At 36.0% G+C, this 23496-nt stretch overlaps 1 protein-coding gene across 1 annotated transcript in view; it reads left to right on the top strand.

Annotated features, from left to right (window-relative positions):
- Meikin (meiotic kinetochore factor) overlaps positions 1 to 23496 on the top strand; it is a gene marked incomplete at its 3' end in the record, with an annotated part of 99534 nt that overhangs the window by 57942 nt on the left and 18096 nt on the right. The window contains exons 10-11 of the mRNA XM_046467639.2: positions 4310 to 4390; positions 9433 to 9552. Of these exons, the coding sequence (XP_046323595.1) occupies positions 4310 to 4390; positions 9433 to 9552 (201 nt within the window). The remainder of the gene's footprint in view (positions 1 to 4309; positions 4391 to 9432; positions 9553 to 23496) is intronic.

The raw sequence follows: 23496 nt of genomic DNA, 5'->3' as shown, positions 1-23496 counted from the left end.
TAAAGAACTCAAGGAATACCTTAGACAGATGGAATGGAATCTTAAAGAGGATATGAGACTGGCAGGATATAAAATCAGTACGCATAAATCAAAGGCATTTCTGTATATCAGCGACAAAACTTCTGAAACGGAAATGAGGAAAAACACTCCATTCACAATATCCTCAAAAAAAATAAAATACTTGGGAATCAACCTAACAAAAGAGGTGAAAAATTTATACAATGAAAACTACAGAACCCTAAAGAGAGAAATAGAAGAAGATCTTAGAAGATGGAAAAATATACCCTGTTCTTGGATAGGCAGAATTAACATCATCAAAATGGCGATATTACCAAAAGTTCTCTATAGGTTTAATGCAATGCCAATCAAAATCCCAACGGCATTTCTTGTAGAAATAGAGAAAGCAATCATGAAATTCATATGGAAAAACAAAAGACCCAGAATAGCAAAAGCAACTCTAAGCAGGAAGTGTGAATCAGGCGGTATAGCGATACCAGATTTCAAACTATATTACAGAGCAATAGTAACAAAAACAGCATGGTACTGGTACCAAAACAGGTGGGTGGACCAATGTTACAGAATAGAGGACACAGACTAATCCACAAAGTTACAACTATCTTATATTTGATAAAGGGGCTAAAAGCATGCAATGGAGGAAGGATAGCATATTCAACAAATGGTGTTGGGAAAACTGGAAATCCATATGCAACAAAATGAAACTGAACCCCCTTCTCTCGCCATGCACAAAAGTTAACTCAAAATGGATCAAGGAGCTTGATATCAAATCAGAGACTCTGCGTCTGATAGAAGAAAAAGTTGGCTCTGATCTACATATTGTGGGGTCAGGCTCCAAATTCCTCAATAGGACACCCACAGCACAAGAGTTAATAACTAGAATCAACAAATGGGACTTACTCAAACTAAAAAGTTTTTTCTCAGCAAAAGAAACAATAAGAGAGGTAAATAGGGAGCCTACCTTGTGGGCGCAGGTGGCGGCTCTCCTCTGTCCCTACTCCAATTGGGGTGACATGACTACCACGCCCGCAGGCCGCTGGGCCTGTTCCGCCGGTCAGTCGCAGGTCTTCCTACCTTGCGGGCACGGGCGGCGGCTCTGCTCTGCCCCTACTCCAATGGGGGTGACGTGTCTGCCACGCCGGCAGGCCACTGGGCCTGTTCCGCTGGTTGCTCACAGGTCTGCCTACCTTTCGGGCGCAGGTGGCGGCTCTGCTCGGCCCCTACTCCAATTGGGGTGACGTGACTACCACGCCATCGGGTTGCTGGACCTGTTGGCTGCGGGCAGCGGCTCTGCTCGGCCCCTACTCCAATTGGGGTGACGTGACTACCATGCCGGTGGGTCGCTGGGCCTGTTCTGGGGACGGGCGGCGGCTCTGCTCTGCCCCTACTCCAATTGGGGTGACGTGTCTACCATGCCGGCAGGCCACTGGGCCTGTTCTGCCGGTCAGTCGTAGGTCTGCGTACCTTGCGGGCACGGGCGGCGGCTCTGCTCTGCCCCTACTCCAATTGGGGTGACGTGTCTGCCACGCCGGCAGGTCACTGGGCCTGTTCTGCTGGTCGGTCACAGGTCTGCCTACCTTGCGTGCGCAGGTGGCGGCTCTGCTCTGGCCCTACTCCAGTTGGGGTGATGTGACTACCACGCCAGCGGGTTGCTACTTGTATTCTTGATCATTGCCATTCTGATTGGAGTGAGATGAAATCTCAGTATAGTTTTAATTTGTATTTCTCTAATTGCTGGTGATGTTGAACATTTTTTCATATATTTGTTGATGGATCATATTTATTTTTCTGTGAAATATCTGTTCAGTTCCTTAGCCCATTTATTTGTTTTTTTGGTGTTAAGTTTTTGAGTTCTTTTTAAAACTTGGAGATTAATGCTGTATCTGAGGTGCAGGAGGCAAAGATTTTCTCCCATTCTGTAGGGTCTCTCTTCACAACCTTTTTTTTTTTTAATTGTAGATGGACAAAATACCTTTATTCTACTTATTTGTCTCCATGTGGTGCTGAGGGTCACACCCAGTGCCTCACACGTGTCAGACAAGTGCTCCATCACTGAGCCACAACCCGAGGCCTTTCTTCACATACTTGATTGTTTCCTTTGCTATGAAGAAGCTTTTTAGTTTGATTCTATCCCCTTTGTTCATTCTTGATTTTACTCCGCGCTTTAGAGCCTTTTAAGGAGGTCAATTCCTAAGCCAACATGATGTAGACTTGTGCCTACATTTTCTTCTGTTGGGTGCAGGGTCTCTGATCTAATGCTTAGGTCCTAGCTTCACTTTGAGTTGAGTTTATTAATGTTTTATTAATTCGTAATTGTTAAGAAGACTAAAAAAGAAAAAATTTGATAGTGAAGATTTAGAAATGCATGGTTTTAAAACAAACTGAGGGAGAAATATAAGGAAGCTGTATACTTACAGCTATATACAGGCTGATATTTTTGAGATTGAACTGACAGTTGACATTTGTGTCATAGGGACCAATGGGAAACTGATACTGAGACAGAATTAAACATTCAAGTGGCTTATTGGCAAGGGTAATACCTAAGAAAAAAAAGCAGGAGGAATCAGGATTGGGCAGTGATAGCCTTTGTCCTCAATGCAAATGTGATAAAAGCTCTCCCAATGAAGAATTCTGGAGCAAAGATTTTGCATTACAAAAGTCTATATTGGCTGCTAGACACTGGCTGGAGATGGCCAGAGAAAATGGGGGCCTCAGCTTGCAAGTGAAATAGATCCTAAGATATTGCAGCTGGAGGATATCAGCCAAATGCACTTCTTGCATTGTAACAGCAGGTTCTTTGTTCAAGGAGATCTGAGCAAAGCACCTCCAAGTTTGCTGTAATGATGATGATAGCTATCACTGAGTCTCTCTTACTCTCTAAACCCCACAAGTTCTCTTTACATATATTATTTACGATACTTGTTCACAAATCTCAGAGTAATCTTCATTGTTTAGATGAAGAAATTAAATATTACATAGCTGCTAAATTAGAAAGCTGGCATATTCTCCAGGTAAATATACTGTTAAATTTTTTTCATAAAAACTTTCCCTATATTCTATTCTTGGTTATGTTTGGAACTGACAACTAGTTTAAGAGATTTTAAGACAGAAGAATGTTAGGTTTCTCTTTCCTTATCTTTTCTAACATTCTTTGTGATAGGTTTCTCTTTCCTTATCTTTTCTATCACAAAATCTTATGATTTTCAAGTTTTATCTTTGAGTTTGGGTTCCAGACTTGACATCAAATAATAGTCACAAACCCCAAAAGTATGATTTATCAGGACTTGATTGTTTCTTGGAACTCGAGGGTTGGAAAACAGCTGATTGCTAGAAATAAAACTTCCTGTTTCAGCTCTGCCTTCATGCTTGCTTCTTTGTGTCTGATGTCCTGTGTTCTTTCAGCTTCAAGCTCCCTCTCTCCTTCCTATCCATAGTATAGGTGTTCTCCCTGCTGCCCTCCTCCTGGGGCTGTCTCTTAGTCTCTTTCTGATCCCAGTCTGTTGGTGTCTGTCTCTTCTCTTTCCCTCGTTCTTTCTTTCAATCTTTCTGTCTTTTCCATTTCCTCCTTCTTTCCTCTCTTCCTTCCCTCTCACCACTCCCCTCTTCTCCTCCCTCTCTTATTCTCAGGTCCTCCCTCCTCTTCTCACTCTCTTTAGCTCTTGAATCTTAATGTCTTCCTTTCTCTCCTTGCTCTTTTAGACTTTTTTACTTGGTTCACCTGTCTGTCTGCCTCTGCATCTTTAAGAAATAGAAAATGAATCTGCATATTATTTTGTAATTTTTTTAACTTTGTTCTATCAATGAAAGTATCTATTTACATTTAAACGTATATTTTAAACCAATTATCCTTGCTACTACTTAAATGTTTTAACAGTTTCAGGAATAATTTATAATATTTTTTCACAAAAAATATAATAATATACTAGAAATTAAACAAATTTCACTGAAAGTGAAATACTTTTTCAGCAGTTAACAAAGGTAACCAAAGCACTGTTTACTAATTCACCGCTCTAATTAGCTTCTCTTCCTAAATTGATAGTAATTCCAACTAAAGTATTCCCATATGGTTGTCATGCCATATAGAGTTCTCTTGGAAATTGAACAACCTAGCTCAAGCCAGAAAATTCTTTTGTTTCCTTCAAATGGTTTAAAATTTAATTAGCAAATAAAAGATTTTATTGGTATTACACATTATGATCTAGTCTACTAACTTTAAATTTTGATTTTACTATACTAAAATGGTTTGGTTTTTTTTTTTTTACTATTCAATCCCCTATTTTATAAACATTTATAGAAAACAAATTCAAGTACTCCTGATAAGAAAAGCAGAGGCCTGTTAACAAGTACTCCATCTTCAGAGACAGCTAATTTCATGGTAAGTATTAGCTTTTGGCACTTGTGGAATCAATTTTCTGGCTCCTCCTCTCCCCATTCTTCTATTTTGTCACACCAGAGGAATATTACCTATAGAGAATAATGTCTATATTATTCTGTTGCAAAACATGGTTTCATTGAAAATGCTGTATATCCTGCTTATATAAGTAAAGGAGAAAGCTTAGAATGCTATAGTATCAACCAGAATTATACTTTCTATTGTAAACTATATGTAACATAAAATTTAGAATTTTAAGCATGATTTACTTTATTAATTTTTTAATTCTTTTTAGCTATACATGACAGTAGAATGTATTTTGATATATCATATATACATGAAGTACAACTTCACATTTTTGTGGTTATACATGATATGGATTTACAAAGGTTGTGTATTCATGTATGAACATAGGAATGTAATGTTCAATTCATTCTACTATCTTTCCCTTTCCCATTCCCCATCCCTTCTCCCTACACCCCCCTGTCCAATCCAGTGAACCTCCCCACCTGTTGAGAGTTAGCATCTGCATATCAAAAGGTAGAATGGTGGTTTTGGGTTTTTGGGATTGGCTTATTTCACTTAACATGATTGTCTCTAGTTCCACCCATTTACCGGCAATTGCCATAATATCATACTTTATGACTGAGTAATATTCCATTGTATATATGTACCACATTTTCTTTATTCATTTATCTGCTGAAGGGCACCTAGGTTGGTTTCATAGCTTAGCTATTGTGAATTGAGCTGATAAGAATGAGTAAATAAACAATTCAAGTAAGTTCACATTGTTGTACAGTCATTGCCACCATCCATCTCTAGAACCTTTTTCATCTTGCAAAACTGAAACTTCATACCAATTACACAGTAATTCCCTGTTTCTTGCTTGGCCCCTGGCAACCACCATTCTACCTTTTGTCTATATAAACTTGACTACTCTAGTACCTCATATAGGATTCATAAACTATTTGTTCTTTTGTTTGATTTTGGAGATGGGATCTTGCTATGTTGCCCAGGCTGGCCTCAAACTTCTAGGCTCAGGTGATCCTTCTACCTCAACTCTATAGAACTATAGGCATGTGCCACTGTACCCATCAGTATTTGTCCTTATGTGACTGATTTATTTTACTTAGCATAATGTCTTCAGGTTCACCTGTGTGGTAGAATATGTCAGAAATTTTTCCCTACTTAAAGCTGAGTAATATTCCATTGTATATACATATCACATTTTGTTTATCCATTCATGCATCAATGAACACTTGTTTTGCTTCTGCCTTTGACTATTGTCAATAATTCTACTATGAACATGAATGTACATATATCCATTTGAGTCCCATTTGGGTACCTGTTCAGAAGGAATATTTCTGGATTTTGTAGTAATTTGATTTTTAATATTTTGAGTATCAACCACACTGTTTTCCATATGTCTGTATTATTTTACAATTCCATTACTGGTACACAAGGGTTCTAATTTCTCCACATTCCTACCAACACTTCTTTTTTCCTGCTGTGTGTGCGTGTATATGTGTGTGTGTTTTATAATAGCTAACCTTATGGGTATGAGAGAGAATTTCATTCTGCTTTGGATTTGCATTTTCCTAAAGATTATTAATATTTAGCATCTTTTAATTTGTTTATTGATCATTTGTATATCTTCTTTGAAGAAATATCTGTTCAACTCTCTTGTCATGGGCTGGGATTGTGGCTCAGTGGCAGAGTGTTTGCCTACCACGTGTGAAACACTGGGTTTGATCCTTAGCACCACATAAAACAAATACAATAAAGGCATGCTGTCCATCTACAACTACAAAAAATTTAAAAAATAAAACAGAAGCAAATCCTTTGTTCATTTTTAAATCAGGTTGTTCATTGTTCAGTTGTAGGAATTCTTTGTATATTTTGGATTTTACCCATTATTGGATATATGGTTTGAAAATATTTTTCTCATTGCATGAGTTGCCTTTTTATTCTGTTGGTAGTGTTCTTTGAGGCACAAATGTTTTTCATTTTGATGTAGTCCAATTAATCAACTTTGTCCTTTGTTGGCCTGTGCTTTGGGTGTTCTATTGGAAAAATTACCAAATTTAATGTCATGAAGTCTTTATCCTATGTTTGCCTCTAACAGTTTTATAAATTTAGCTATTACCTAATCTATTCTTCTTAGGTACAACTGAGCAATAGAAATACAACTTGCTAGCAGGGCAGCAGCAGGTGTTTCTCCACAATGGTAGCAGTCCTAACAAAAGTCTGTGTAAAGCTGGGAGCGGTGGCGTACATCTTTAATCCCAGTGGCTTGGGAAGCTAAGGCAGGAGGATTGCAAGTTCAAAGCCAGCCTTAGCAACTTAGCAAGGCACTAAGTAACTCAGTGAGACCCTGTCTCTAAATAAAATACAAAGAAAAACAAAGGCTGGGGATGTGGCTCAGTGGTTGAGTGCCCCTGAGTTCAATCTTCAATACTAAAATAACCACCAAAAATTTGATGTAGCGGCTTATATAGCAGTATGGGGACAGCTCTGGTCAAGGGAATGAGACAGTATCTTTTATAACAAAATACATAGGTAGCTTCTCAGTTCTCCTCAGAGACATGCCTAATTATACGAGTTACAGCTCCCTGAAAAACCCATGGCATCTTTTATAGTATTTATTATTCGTACTGCATCTATAGTTTGTTCCAGACATACAAGTTCATGATCAGATATCATTTTTACCATAAGTAATGCTGCCTAGTAACAGAGTTGACATTCTTACTCTTAACAGGCTCCTAGGGGAACACAGTTAAAGATCATGCTGGAGGAAAGGGTTTTGATAATACTCTGCTCACAGTTTTTCTAATGTTCTAAAAAGTAATTTGTTTTTCAAAAAATGAGTGTTTTATTTTTAAAATTTATTCTTGGTTGATATTCAGTGATAGAGTACTTGCCTACCATGTGTGAAGCACTGGGTGAGATCCTCAACACCACATAAAAATAAATAAATAAAATAAAGGTATTGTATCCATCTACAACTTTTTTAAAAAAATGTGTATGTGAGCCAGGCATGGTGGCCCACTCCTGTAATCCTAGTGACTTGGGAAGCTGAGAAAGAAGGATTGCAAAGTTCAAGGCCAGCCTCAGCAACTTAGTGAGACCCTGTCTCAAAATAAAAAAAAAATTTTTAAAAGGGCTGGGAATACAGCTTAGTGGTAAAGTACACCTGGGTTAGATCCCCAGTATCAACGAGAAAGAGAGAGAGAGAGGAACAGGGGGAGGGAGAGAGAGAATGTGTAGATGAGGAATAAATGTACCCAAAATGAATTTTCCTTATAAAACTAAGTTAGTGTCAATTTTATAAATGCCAAAATCTTTAAAAACTATAATTCACATTTTATGAAATTTACCATGCTATAATGTATATAATTGTGTTTTTAAGCATAGTTGTGATACAACCATCCCTATAATATAATTCAATGTAATTCATTTTATTACCACATTTTAGCAGTTACTCCTTATACCCCCATCTTTCCCTTTAGCTGCTAGGGACTGTCTAGAAGCTTCTAATTTACTGTCTTTTATACATTTGCCCTTTCTAGATATTAATTCATAGAGTCGTGGAAAATGTGGCCTTTTGTGCCTGGCCACTTTTACTTGGCATAATATTTTAAAATTCATCTATATTATGGCATTTTTCAGTACTTCATTCCTTTTCTTTCATCAAATAATATCACAGTCTCTGGATATATACCACATTTTGTTTACTGATTTAGTCTATGGGCATTTGGGTTATTTTAACTTATTATCTATCATGAATAATACTGTTATGAACATTTATGTATGTTTTATGAGTATATGTTTTCATTTGTGTTGAGTGTATATCTGGAAGTCATAGAATTGCTAGCTAATATGATAACTGTATGTTTAACACTTTTTTTAGTGGGCTCTTTAAAAAAATTTGAGCAGGGGCTAGGGTTGTATCTCAGCAGCAGAGTGCTTGCCTATCACATTCGAGGCACTGGGTTTGATCCTCAGCACCACATTAAAAAATAAATAAATAAATAAATAAAGGTATTATGTCCAACTACAGCTTAAAAATATTTAAGAAAATCAGTTTGAGCAATAATGAACAAACTACAATTCACTTATTTAAAATGTGGTATTCAGGGCTGGGATTGTGGCTCAGAGGTAGAGCGCTCGCCTAGTGTGTGTAGTAAGGCACTGGGTTCGATCCTCAGCACCACATAAATATAAAATAAAGATATGGTATGCACCTATAACTAAAAAATAAATATTTTTTTAAAATTTGTTATTCAGTAGATTTTAGTATATGTATAGATATGTGCTATCATTCCCACAATCACTTTTAGAACATTTTTTTATCACCTCAAAAAAGACACCTCATTTCCTTTACGTAACATCCCCTTGCTTTCCCACACCATTTCTCTGCCCTCTGTATTTGTAGGTTTTCTTGTTCTGGACATTTCACATAAATGGAATTATATAATATATTATCTTTTGTGACTAATTCACTTAGCATAGTATTTTTAGGTTTCATCCATATACCGGCTTGTTTCAGTACATCATTCCTTTTCCTGACTGAGTAATATTCCATTGTGTTGATAGAAATTGTGTTAATGGAAGCTTTAGTTGTTTCCATCTATGACTATTATAAATAATGTTTTTATAAATACTTGTGTAAAAGCTTTTGTGTGGACATCTTTTTATTTCTCTTTGGTATATATACCTAGGAGTAGAAGTGTCCAGAAGGTACAGTTGCCAGGTCATCAAATTTTACTTAGTAAGCATTTGATGAATATTTATTGAACAAATTAATGGGGAAAAGTATAGTACAGCAAATAAAAATTCTTGTTTGAAAATAAGTTTAAATCAAAAGAGTAACATAATCTTAAGCATGCCAAAAGTTGGTAATTATATTCATTCAGATAAAATTGTTCATTTGTCAAGTTCATAAGAAAATGCTTCCAATAAGATAGTATTTATAACTTTATTTTAATTGCTTAGAAATAATTGTTTTTGAAACCTCTCTGAAACAGTAACATAATCTTTTATAGATTAATTTGTCTTCAGTACAAAAGGCACCTTTTGAAGAACTCTTTCCAAATATCAGCAATTATGTAAACTCAGATGAAATTGTTCCTGTGTCAAATTTGCCAGAAAATTCTTCAAATGAGGTAACATTTTCAATTTTTTCTGCAATTACTGGAAAAATTATTGTTCTATTTTGTATATGAGATATTTTGTATATGAGTTACTTGGAGGAATCTTTTAATTCAGTTAAGGGTAACATCATTTACATGTGTCAAAAGAAGAAAGAACCTCTTATCAGTTTTCCGAACATTTCTTCAGTTCTGTGTGTTTCCTTTTTATTTTTCTGACAGAATCTTTTGATGAGCAAAAGTTTTTAAATTTCTTAAAGTCTATTTTGTTTATTTTTTCTTTTGTAGTTTGTACCTTTGGTGTCATATGCAGGAAATCGTTGCTAAATCAAATGTCATAAAGTCTTTTCCTTGTTTCTTCAGTTTTGTTGTTTTAAGACTTACATTTAAGTATTTGATCTATTTGAATTAATTTTTGTGTATGATGTTAGTCTGACTTAATTTTTTACATATAGATATTCAATTTTACTAGCTGTTTATGAAGAGATTATTTTTTCCCATTGAGTAGACTTGGTACCCTTGTCAAAAATCATTCAAACAGGGCTGGAGATGTGAATCAGTGGTAGAGCACCTGCCTAGGACATGTGTGGCCCTGGGTTCAATTCTCAGGATCACATATAAAATAAAATAAAGGTCTATTAAAAATTCATTCAAACAGTTGGGTGTGGTGGTGCACACCTGTAATCCCCCTGACTCAGGAAGCTGAGGTAGGAGAACCCTCAGTTTCAAAGATAGCCTCAGCAACTTAGCAAGGCCTTCAGCAATTTAGCAAGACTGTGTCTTAGAATAAAAAAGATCTGGAGAATGTGGCTTAGTGGGTTCATTCCCCAGTGCCCCTGGGTTCACTCCCCAGTACCAAAACAAACCAACAAACCAAGAAACAAACAAACATCACTCAAACATAAATGCAAGGTTTATTTCCAGTCTTCCCTATTTCATAGGTCTGTGTGTTTATCTTTTTTTGAGGGGGATGTATTGGAGATTGAACCCACGGGCTCTTTGTGATTCACCTGCATACTGAGCTCTTTTTATTTTGAGCAGAGTCTCACTAAGTTGCTTAGACTGGTCTCAAACTTGCAATCCTCCTGCCTCAGTCTCCCTAGTTACTGCAATTACAGGCATGTCTATATGTCTGTCTTTATGCCAGCACCATACTGTTTGGGTTATTGTAGTTTTGTAGTATGTTTTGAAGTCCTCTTGCTTTTTTGTTCTTTCTTAGAATTGTTTTGGCTTTTGGGGGTCCTTTGAGATTCCATATGGATTTTAGAATGAATTTTTCTGTTTCTACAAAAAATGCTTTTGGATTTTAATAGGAATTGCATTGAATCTGTAGATCACTTTGGATAATAATGACACTTTAACAATATTAAGTCTTCTAATCCATGAACATGGAATGTGTTTCTATTTATTATCATCTCAGGTTTCTTTCAGTAATGTTTTGTTGTTTTCATTATGTAAGTCTTTGTATAACTTCTTTAGTTAATTCTAATTATACTTTTGTAGTTTTGTAGTATGTTTTGAAGTGCAACTAATTTTTGTGGTGACTTTATAGCCAGCTATGTTGAGAATTGTGTTTATTCTAATAGATTTTTAATGGAATCTTTAGAATTTCAACATATGAATTATATCAAGTGTGAACAGAGATAATTTTACTTTTTTTTGAGAGAGAGAGAGAGAGAGAGAGAGAGAGAGAGATTTTTTTTTAGCGGTAGTGCACTCACCTGGCATGCACAGGGCGCTGAGGATCGAACCCAGAGCCCCATGCATGCCAGGTGAGCACGCTACCACTTGAACCACATCCCCAGCCCAATTTTACTTTTGTATATGTAATAAACACCACAAAACATTGTTGTTATTCTGATTAAAGAACTAACTTTTTAGAAGTTTTTAATATAAAAAAAACTATGTATTTACCTTAGTAGTTACTTTTGTAGTACTCTTTATTCCTCTCTGTAGACCCAGTTTTTAATTTGGTATTATTTTTCTTCTCCCTAAGGGACTTTCTTTAACATTTCTTATACTTTGGCTACACTAGTAGCTAGTTATTTCTGCTTTTTATACCTAAAAAGTCTTTGGTTTTGCTTTCATCTTTGAAAATTATTGTTGTTATGTTTTGAATACAAGGCGTCCCCCCAAAAGATGATGTGTTGAGCTGTGCAGAAATGTTCAGAGGTAAAGTGATTAGATTACAAGCACAGTAACCTCACAGTGGATTAATCCATTTGATTGGTAATAATTTGAAAGAACTACTGTATGGTAATGACAGGCAGGTAGAGTATGACTGGAGGAAATAGGTCACTGGGTGTGTATCCTTCAGGATTATTTTGTTTCTGGCTCCTTGCATTTTCTCTTGCACACACAGTCTTCTTCCCCTTCCCCCTCCCTTCATTCCCCTACTCTCCCCTCCCCTCGTCTCCTCTCTCTCCTTTTTTCTTTCTTTCCTTCTCGCCTCTCCTCTCCTCTCCTCTCCTCTCCTCTCCTCTCCTTCCTGGCTGTCAGGAGCTGAGTAGCTTTTCTCCACAATGCCTTTCTGTCATGATGTCCTGAGTTACCCTTGGCCCAGAACAATAAGAGTCAATTGAAAGAATCTCTCAACCCATAAGCCCAAAATAACCTTCTTCTCCAAGTTGTTTTTGTTGTGTATTTTGGTCTCAGCAATGAAAAGCCAACTCCTACAGTTGTACTAGAGGTAGATTTCCAGACTGATAATTAAAAAAAAATACTTAAAAAATGTTGCCCTAGTGAGGTTCAAGGGCACATACCTGTAATCAGGAGGCTGAGGCAGGAGGATTGCAACTTCAAAGCCAGCCTCAGCAATTTAGCAAGGCCCTAAGCAACTTAGTGAGAACCTGTCTCTAAATAAAATATAAAAAGGGCAGGAGATGTGGTTCAGTGGTTAAGCACCCCTGTTTTCAATCCCTGCTTCCCCCCCAAAAAAAAATGTTGCCCAAGAAATCTAGCATCATCCTTATCTTTGTTCCCTAGCACATAAACATTTATTTTTTTCCTCTGATTTTAAGATTTTTCCTTTTTTAGTACTTTTGAGTAATTTGATTATGATACATCTTGGTGTAATTTTCTGCATATTTTTTATACTTCAGTTTCTTTAGCTACTAGTCTCTCTCTCTCTCTCTCTCTCTCTCTCTCTCTCTCTCTCTCTCTCTTCCTTACAGTCAAGTTTGGGAAGTTTTCAGCAACTCTACCTTAAAATTAAAATGTCTTTTCTGATATTGATATTCTTTTCACTTAAAAAATATATTTTCTCTCATGTTTTTATTTTGATAGTTTTAAAGTTCACAAATAATTTCTTTTTATAGTGTTCAATATGATGTCAAACCCTTTCAGTGTATTTTTTGTCTCATAGTTTTCAGTCCCAGAAATTTATTTTAAGTCTTTTTTTGTCTTTCATGTCTCTATTTAACTTTTCAAACAGACGGAATATTAAACTAGTTGTTTTAATGTCCTTCAATGATAATTCTATCATTCATGTCTACTCTGAGGTCAATTATTAATTGATTTTTGGTCATGTTTTTCTGCTTCTTTTCCTGCATGGCAATCTTTGATTAGATTCTAATCATTAATGGATAATTTTATATTTATTCATATCTTTTTGAGCTTTGTTCTGAAAGAAAGTTTAAAGCTATTTAATTCTTTCAGGTTTTTCCTTTAAGGTTTATTAGATCTGCAGTTGTTCAATCTACAACAATTATTCCCCATGACTGAAGTATGACCTTCCTGAGAATTCAACTCAATATTTTATGAATTACATGGTTTCCCAGTCTGGCTTATGGGAATAAGCACTTTTCTCCCTCCTGTGTCAGCACCAGTGCTAATCTTCCAAATCTTTTCAGATGGCTTTTTTCCTGTCCTCAGGTTGTCCCATAAAGCATGCCCTGATCCATACTCCACATAATACTGAAAGGGAACCCTCTACATATTGCTGACCTCTCTCTACTCAGCTCTTTCCTGTATTATTCTGTTCTATAATCCAAGCTGCCTTAGTTTACCCAGCCCATGGGCTCCATTTTCTCAAGGCATGGAGTCTGTTTGTCTCTGCCTTAATTCACCCTCATTAGACTATAGCCTGGAAATTCTCTTAAGGCAGTGTTGGAGCAGCTGTAAGGCCTACTTTGTTTTCTAACTCTTTGAGATTATTGCCCTTAATTGTCTGATACTCAGTTTCTTGAAAATTGTTGTTTTATATATTTTGTCTGGTTTATTTTGATTGCCTCAATCAAAAGGATAAATCTATTCCTTTTTATTTTATCTTGGCAGAAGCAGAAAATTTTGAATCTGTTAATTTGTTTTCTAGTAACCCTCAGTAGTCATGAACAAATGAAGAAAGGAGAATTGTCTGGATCTGTAATTGTATTTTGGCTTCAGGTTGGTTTGGAGGACAAAAGGTAAAAATAATCGAGGTTACTGACAAGAGAGTGCTTAAAATTATGAACCACATTATCTAAATTGGAGAGAGAAGAAAGCATAGTTAGGAAAGGGGACTGATATGTAAAGCAGTTAATACTTAGGAGATCAAAGGACAGATATGAAAGCCAGGTGAAAGAGTGAAAAAGCTAGAAATATCAGAGACTGGAATAATTCAATTTTATTTTCTTAAGTTAAAGCACTTCTGACTAGTGACAAAAGCAGAGTGTGACCATGGAAAGGAATAGCTCAAGTGAAATCCAAATTAACCTTGATGAAATTGAAGGTGGTCAAAGAGCTGAAAAGAGAGGTGTTTACATGGGTATTAATGTTGCCCAGAATAACAGAGGACTTTGAGGTGCCAAAAACGGAAGTATTTCCTGAATTCAATAGAATGAATATAAAATCCTTTAGGTGAAAATTATAACAAATATTTGAGGGTGATGCAGTGAAACAGCACAAGTATTAATTTGAAGACAGAAATACAAAATTTTGAAAGAGATAAGTTTTACTTACCCCAACAGTACTGAGCTGATGGGCCTGGAAGAAGGAACAAGGAACATAATAAATGACTTGATCTTTATTTTCCTTTTATACCATCTGTGAAAGAAGATACTCTCCTTTGAGAATTATCTTTTTCTGAATTTAGTATTTTGGCAATGATATTTTAAATTTTCAATAATTTTTAAAATATTTTAGTTACATAGTATTTTATGATATAATGTCATGTCACCTGTCTCAAAGAGTATTAATTTGTATTTCAGAGAATTCTTTGGATTGATCTTCCTTTGGATCTTTTGAGCTTCAGAAATCTGGATGTCTAGATCCCTCCTTAGGATGGGGTTTTCAGCCAGAATTTCTTTATATGAGGTTTCTGGCCTACCCCCCAATCTTTCTCTCTCATTCTCTAGGACTCCCAAAATTTAAGTATTTATATGACTTAATGGTGTTCCATAGGTTCCTCAAGCTGTCTTCATTCTTTTTCATTCTTTATTTATTTTTTCCCTCTAATTGGCTAATTTCAAATAACCTGTCTTGGACTCATGAATCCTTTTTTTTTTTTTACATGATTTAAGCTCTATATAGAATTCTTTTTTTCTCTCTCTCTTTTTTTTTATTGGTTGTTCAAAACATTACAAAGCTCTTGACATATCATATTTCATACATTAGGTTCAAGTGGGTTATGAACTCCCATTTTTACCCCAAATACAGACTGCAGAATCACATCGGTTACACATCCACATTTTTACATAATGCCCTATTAGTAACTGTTGTATTCTGCTACCTTTCCTATCCTCTACTATCCCCCTCCCCTCCCCTCCCATCTTCTCTCTCTACCCCATCTACTGTAATTCATTTCTCTCCTTGTTTTTTTCCCTATATAGAATTCTTCAGTTCCAGAATTTCATTTTTATGCTTTCTATTTCTTTATTAAACTTCTAATATTGTTTATGCTTTGTTTTACTAATTTTGTTTAATTATTCATCTGTGCTTTATTGCATCTCATTGGGCCTCGTTAAAAATAATTATTTTTAATTATTTTCCAGGCATTTCATAGATCTTCATTTTTGTGGGCTCAGTTACTGGAGTTTTATTAGATTACTTTGGTGGTATCGTGTTTGCCTTATTCTTTGTTATCTGTGTATCTGTGCATTAGTGTCTATTATCAAAGGATCCCAGAAAAAAGACCAACCCAAAGTAGAATTCCCCAAGATACATTGCAGTCAAGTTGTCAACAGAGAGAATGTTGAAAGCAGAAAGAGAAAACAGACTTTTTATATACAAGGAAACCCTCACAAGCCTATCACTGAACGTCTCAACAGAAATCTTGCAAGCCAGGAGTTGGAGAAGATCGTGTATTACAGGAAGAATGCACTTCCCATAAGGTCCTCAGCTCAGTATTTTAAAAGCAGGAAGACTGCTTCTCAGTGAGGTGGATAACTGAGGAAATTCACTGAAATTAAACGTCGGACAATAAAAAAATTATAAAGACCCAGAAATTTGGAAGCTTTGAAAGAAATAATATGTTAGAAAAAAAAAAGAAAGAATATGTTAGAGATGCACCAGTGGCAGCAGCACCAGCAGAGCCACCAGCCCACAGCAGAGGGGAGGGAGAGCACAGGCAGAAAGAGAGGAAAGCATACAAATAAAATTGGTTTGGGGGAACTTGTGGAACAGAGAGGGAGGCTGATCTTAATGGCCCCAGAGATGATAGGGGAAATTGTTGAATAAAAAGCAACAATAATCACTTGTCCCACATCAGATAGTCCATTGGGAACCAGAGTCACCACAGCAGTGGGAACAATTTTTAAGTGACCACACAACAGTGAACAGAAGTGGGAGACAGGGAATTCATAAAGAAAGTGCCAGCCTGACACAGCAGTCCCCAATATGGGGTCCAGAGTGGAACTGGGCCAGCATGATTGAAACAGACACAGAGAAATTTGTGCCTAGGACAGTGGGATACTGGACAGAAAGAAAACTGTCTTTTGTTGCTGGTATCCCATATGGCTATGGGGAAGACTCCAATAACTGGCCAGACATATATGTCTGCACTCCAAGTCTGATCCTTAGTAGTTCACATCCATGGCAGTGAACATGAGACCTGTGGAGGTTTAGACTCCTCACCCTAATAGTGGAATTTTCAGAAGACCGCTGTAACCCAAATGTCCAATAGAGATCCTCAGCAACAGGGATGTGTGAATCAAACCTTAAATATTCACTGACAGAGTTCCAAAGGTCAACCAAGACTAAATTCCAACTGCTGGAATTCACAATTTAGAACTCTGCACCAGCCCCACTGTGGAAATACATCATCTTTCAGCATTCCGCAGTCTATACGATCCTATACTGGGAGATGGGAAGCTGATTGCTACAACAACCAGCTTTGGTTTCTGGCCACAATGGCTGGCAGGTTGATGAAAAACACAAAGACATCAGACTTCCATGTATTTCTCTATATATTTTTTTTCACATAGTTTTTCTTAACATTCATTTTTAAATTTATTTTTATGTGGTGCTGAGGATTGAACTCAGGGCTCACATGTGCTAGACAAGCACTCTAAGACTGAGCCAAAACCCCAGCCCCCTTTTTCACATAATTTCACTTTCATTTTAATTGCTTCCTTCTTCTCTGGTTTATTATTTAGCCTTGGTTGTTTATTTATTTTACCTTGCTTTGGGGCAAAATAATGGCCAAATGTTCTTGTTCCTTCTTCCTCTCTTTCTTACATCATTTTTAATTATTTGTTACTTCTCCTTCTTTATAACCATCATCTGTTACTTAACTCCTGCTTATCCTGTGTTCACTTTTTAAATATATCTAACTTTTGCTTGCTTTCCCACCTTATTCACAATTCACTTAAGAAACCATAATTCCAATATCTTATTGAATTATATAGTTTACGTAATTCCTGTCTCATTCATGTTGTTGTGTTTATTACAGTGGGTAGCATAGTAAACACCTTCTATTTAATGTCTGATCTAGTTTATGGTTGTTTATTTTTGGTCTGGTTGTTAAAAACTGACCCTACTACTCCTATACAGGTGGTAATTAGTGTTATAAAAGTCAAAGTAGACACTGGACATTTATTTTAAGGTTGTACATTGGTTGCTAATATTATTACTATTCCTTGCACTCATACCTCCACCCCCAGCCTCAACATTCTCTATGAGAGGCTGGGAAATGATTGAGACACTTAAGATTCACAGAATAGAGATCCTGTTGCTAAGCATCACTTGGAACTAAGCCAAGAGCAGTGAACCTCACTCCACACACAAACTAGCCCCACTCATTGACAAATTTCTAGAAACATATGACTTGTCCAATTCGAACTAGGAAGATATAGAAATTCTAAACAGACCAATATCAAGCAATGAAATTGAAACAGCAACTAAAAGCCTTCCAACAAAGAAAAGCCCAGGATAGATGGATTCTCAGCTGAATTCTACCAGACCTTTAAAGAACTAACCCCAGTCTTTCTCAAATTATTCCATGAAATTGAAAGGAAAAGGACATCCCAAATACATTCTGTGAAACCAGTATAAACCTGATATCAAAACCAGACAAAGACATATCAAGGGGAAAAAACCCTACAAACCAATATCCATGATGAACATAGATGTCAAAATTCTTAATAATTATTAGCAAAAGCAAAATCCTTAGCAAGAAAATGAAGCAGGTGGCATCACTATATCAGACCTTAAATGATACCACAGAGCTATAATAACAAAAACGACATGGTACTGGCACCAAAATAGACTGGTAGACCAGTGGTACAGAATAGAGAACACAGAGACAAACCCACATAAATACAGTTATCTTATATTAGACAAAGTCTCCAAAAACATATATTGGAGAAAAGATAGCCTCTTCAACAAATGGTGCTATGAAAACTGGAAATCCATATGCAACAAAATGAAATTAAACCCCTATCTCTCATCATGCACAAAACTCAATTCAAAGTGGATCAATAACCTAGGAAATAAACCAGAGACCCTGCATCTAATAAAAGAAAAAGAAGGGCCAGATCTACATCATGTTGGTTTAGGCCTCTACTTCCTTAATAAGATTCCTGTAGCTCAAGAATTAAAATCAAGAATCAATAAACGGGGTGGATTCAAACTCAAAAGCTTCTCAGCAAAAGAAAGAATCAGTGAGATGAATAGAGAGCGTACATTTTGGGAGCAAATTTTTATCACATGCACATCAAATAGAGCGCTAATCTCTAAGATATATAAAGAACTCAAAAATCTTAACACCAAAAAATCAAATAACCCAATAAGTAAATGGGCCAAGGAACTGAACAGACATTTCTCAGAAGATGATGTACAATCAATCAACAAATATATGAAAATGTTCAACATCTCTAGCAATTAGAGAAATGCAAATCAAAACTACTCTAAGATTTCATCTCACTCCAGTCAGAATGGTAGCTATTAAGAATACAAACAACAGTAAGTGTTGGCAAGGGTGTGGGGAAAAGGGCACACTCTTACATTGCTGGTGGGACTACAAATTGGTGCAACCAATATGGAAAGAATTATGGAGATTCCTTGGAAAGCTAGGAATGGAACCACCATTTGACCCAGCTATCCCACTCCTCAGTTTATACCCAAAGGACTTTAAAAAAGCATACTACAGAGACACAGCCACATCAATGTTTATAGCAGTACATAGCTAAATTGTGGATCCAACCTAGGTATCCTTCAGTAGATGAATGTATAAAGAAAATGTGGTATATATACACAATGGAATATTACTCAGCATTAAAAGAATAAAATCATGGCCTTTGCAGATAAATGGATGGAGTTGGAGAATATAATGCCAAGTGAAGTAAGCCAATCCCCCCAAAAAAACAAATGCTGAATGTCTTCTCTGATATAAGGATGCTGATTCACAGTGGGGATGGAGGATATCATGGGAGGAATAGACAAACTTTAGATAGGGCAAAGGGGGAGGGAGGCGAAGGGAGGGAGCATGGGGATTGGAAAGACAGTGTAATGAGACAGACATCATTACCCTGCGAACATGTATGAAAACACAAATGGTATGACTCTACTTTGTGTTCAATCAGAGACATGAAAAATTGTGCTCTTTGTGTATTATGAATTGAATTGCATTCTGATATCATATATAACTAATTAGAATAAAAAATAATTATTAGGAAACTGCATTCAAAAACACATCAAGAGCTGGGCACAGTGGTGTAACACCTGTAATTCCAGTGTCTTAGGAGGCTGAGGTAGGAGGATCACAAGTTCAAAGCCAGCCTCAGCAATTTGGCAAGGCTGTAAGCAACTTGGTGAGGCTGTAAGCACTTAGCAAGACCCTGTCTTAAAATAAAAAATAAAGGGCTGGGGTTGTGGCTCAGTGGTAGAGCGCTCGCTAGCACGTGCGAGGCACTGGGTTTGATCCTCAGCACCACATAAAAATAAATGAATAAAATAAAGGTATTGTGTCCAACTATAACTAAAAAAAATTAAATAAATAAGTAAATAAAAAAGGCTGGGGATGTTGATCAGTGGTTAAGCATTCCTGGGTTCAATCTCTGCTTCCAAAAAAAAAAAAATCAAGAAGATAATACACCAAATCAAGTGGGTTTTGTTCCAGAGATGCAATGTTGGTTCAACATATGCAAATCAATAAATATTATATGCCAAATAAATGGAATTAAGGATAAGAATCATATAATCATTTTATTTCAATAGATGCAGAAAAGGCCCTTGATAAAATATGTCATCCATTCATGTAAAAATACTAAAGAAACTAGGGATAGAAGAAACTTACCTTAACATTATAAAGGGTATATATGACAAACCTAAAACAACAGATAATAAATAAAACAGAAAGCAGTTCCTCTGAAGTCAGGAAGAAGACAAGGATGTACACAGTCACTATTCTGATTCAATATAGTTCTTGAAAATGTAGCCAGATCAATCAGGCAAGAGAAGAAAAAGGCATACAAATAGGAAAAGAAGATGTCAAATTATCTCTGGAGATAACATGATACTTTATCTAGAAGGGCCAGAAAAAAAACCACTAGAAGACTAGAAGAGTCAATAACTGACTTGAGATAAGTAGCAGAATACAAGATCAACATTCAAAAATCAACAGCTTTCCTATACTGTAATAGTGATTCTGCCAAGAAAGAAATCATGAGAACTATCCCATTCACAATAACTTCAAAATAATAAAAATACTTGGGAATTAATCTAACCAAGGAAATGAGTAACCTATTCAAGGAGAATTATAGAGTTCTGAAGAAAGAAATTGAAGACCTTTGAAGATACAAAGACCTGCCGTGCTCTTGGATAGGCAGAATTAATATTGTCACAATGGCCATAATACTACCAGGCAGAGTGGTACACATCTATAATTCCCTTGTTCAGGAGGCTAAGGCAGGAAGATGTTCAAAGCCAGCTTTAGCAACTTAGTGATGCCCTAAGTAACTTAGCAGTACCCCATTTCAAAATAAATAATAAAAATGGCTGGGGATATGTGTCATTGCTACCAGGATTGAACCCAGTTGAGTAAATGGAAGGAGAATAGGAGAAGGGAGGAAGGAAGGGAACATGGGTCCACCGTGGACTGAAATGGAGTAAATTAAATTCCATGCATGTATTATTTGTTGAAATAAATCCAACTATTACCATATAATGATAATGTACCAATAAAAGAAAAAAAAAGAAACCTTGCAAACCAAAAGGAAATGGGATGTTGTAAGCAAAGAGCTGAAATAAGAAGAAAAAAAAAACTGCCAACTAAGAATACCATATCTGGAAAAGCTGTTCTTTAGAAATGTAGAGACAAAAATATTTCCTGTCAAAGATTGTTGGAGTTCAACACAAGGCTCCCACCAGAAATGCTAAAATGAATTCTTCAAGTTAAAATAGATACAAATTAACAATCTGAATATATACCAAAAGGTAAAAGTCACTGATGAATTCCAAATATTCTATTAATGTGATGATTGTATATAAATCACTTAACTCCAATATAAACAGAAGATTATTAAAAAATAAGCATAGTTGAAATAATTTATCAATGAATACACAATATAAAAAGTTGTAAAATGTGACATCAAAAGCTATGAAGGCAGGGAGGAAAACTTTAGAATTATAAAATGATTCAAGTTATATTATTACCAATTTTAAAACAGAATATTATACATATATGATGTTTTATATAAGACCCATGGTAACCACAAAGAAAAAAAATTAGAGGAGAGGGGCTGGTGTTGTGGCTCAGTGGTAGAGCACTTGCCTGGCATGTGTGAGGAACTGGGTTTGATCCTCAGCACTACGTATAAATAAATTTTAAAAAAGGTATTTAAAAAATTAGGTAGATAAATAAAAAGTAATCACATAATACCCTGTTTCAAAAATGGAAACAACATATCAAAACTTATCAGATGCTGTAAAATAATTCTAAGTTGGAAAATAACAGAAGAAAAAGTAGGCCCAAATCTTAATCATGTTTGATAAGGGTCTGACTTCCTTAACAAGATTCCTAAAGTGCAAGAACCAAAATCAAAAATCAATAAATGGGATGGATTCAAACTTCTCACGAAAGGAAACAACATGAAGAAAAAGCCTACAGAATGGGAGAAAATTTTTACCACATACACCTCCGAGCGCTAATCTCCAGGATATATAAAGAACTCAAAAAACTTAACAGCAAAAAAACCCCAAAACAAACAAACAAAAAAAAAACCTATTCAATAAATGGCTAAGGAACTGAACAGACACTTCTCAAAAGAAGAAATACAATCAATTAACAAATATATGAAAAAAATTATCATCTCTAACAATTAGAGACATGCAAATCAAAACTACTCTGATTTCATATCACTCCAGTCAGAAAGCCAAGTATCAAGATGCAAGTAATAATAAGTGTTGGCAAGGATGTGGGGGAAAAGTACACTCATACATTGCTGGTGGGATGGCAAATTGGTGCAACTGCTCAGGAAAGCAATATGGAGATTCCTCATAAAACTTGGAAAGGAACCACTATTTGACCCAGCTATCCCACTCCTTGTTTTGTATCCAAAAGACTTAAAATCAGCATACTACATTGATGCAGCCACATCAATGTTTACAGCAGCTCAATTCACAATAGCTAAACTATGGAACCAACCTAGGTGCACTTCAATAGATGAATGGATAAAGAAACTGTGGTACATATACATACACAAGGGCATATTACTCAGCCTTAAAAAGAATGAAATTATGGCATTTGCAGGTAAATAGATGGAGCTGGAGAATATCATGCTAAGTGAAATAAGCCAACCCCCTAAAACCTCTAAATCTCTGATAAAAGGATGCTGATCCATAATGGCAGGGGGTAGGGAATAATGGAGGAACATTGGAGGGCTCAGAGAGGAGTGGACGGTGTGTAGGGGTAGGAAGGTTGGTAGAATAAGATAGTCATTATTGCCCTATATACATGTATGATTGCATGACAAGTGTGACTCTGCCAGAGGAATGAGAGGTTCTGCTCCATTTGTATACAATGTGTCAAAATACTTTGCACTGTCATGCATAACTAATTAGAATAATTTTTTTTAAAAAAAAGAACTGAAGGGAGGATTAGCAGTACAATAATAGTAGACTTGACTTTCAACTATGGAAGAACATCCAGACAGATCAGTAAGCAAATATAGTGGACTTAATACTAACAGATATATACAGGACCTTTTTGCCTAACAGCAGCATATTCTTCACAAGGGCACACTCCAGAATAGATCATGTCAGACCACAAAATAAATCTCAACAGATTTTAAAAGATTGGAATAATCTCAAATATCTTTTCTGACAGCAGCGGTATAAAATTAGAAATCACTAGAAATGAATTTTTTGAAAATTCACAAATATATGGAAATTAAGCAGAGCAGTCCTAAACAACCAATGGGACAAAAAAAAAGAAAGAAATTTAAAAATTATGCTAGACAAACAAAAATGGAAACAACATACCAAAACTTATTAGATGCTGTAAAATAATTCTAGGTGGAAAATAATAGTGATATGTCTATGTGA

Source organism: Marmota monax, unplaced genomic scaffold (assembly GCF_021218885.2).
Source record: "Marmota monax isolate L192 unplaced genomic scaffold, Marmota_monax_Labrador192_F-V1.1 WCK01_AAM20220418_F8-fsc00199, whole genome shotgun sequence".
NCBI classification, from domain to species: domain Eukaryota; kingdom Metazoa; phylum Chordata; class Mammalia; order Rodentia; family Sciuridae; genus Marmota; species Marmota monax.
Note: the sequence above shows the minus strand (reverse complement) of the source record. Positions and strands in the feature narration are given on the sequence as shown.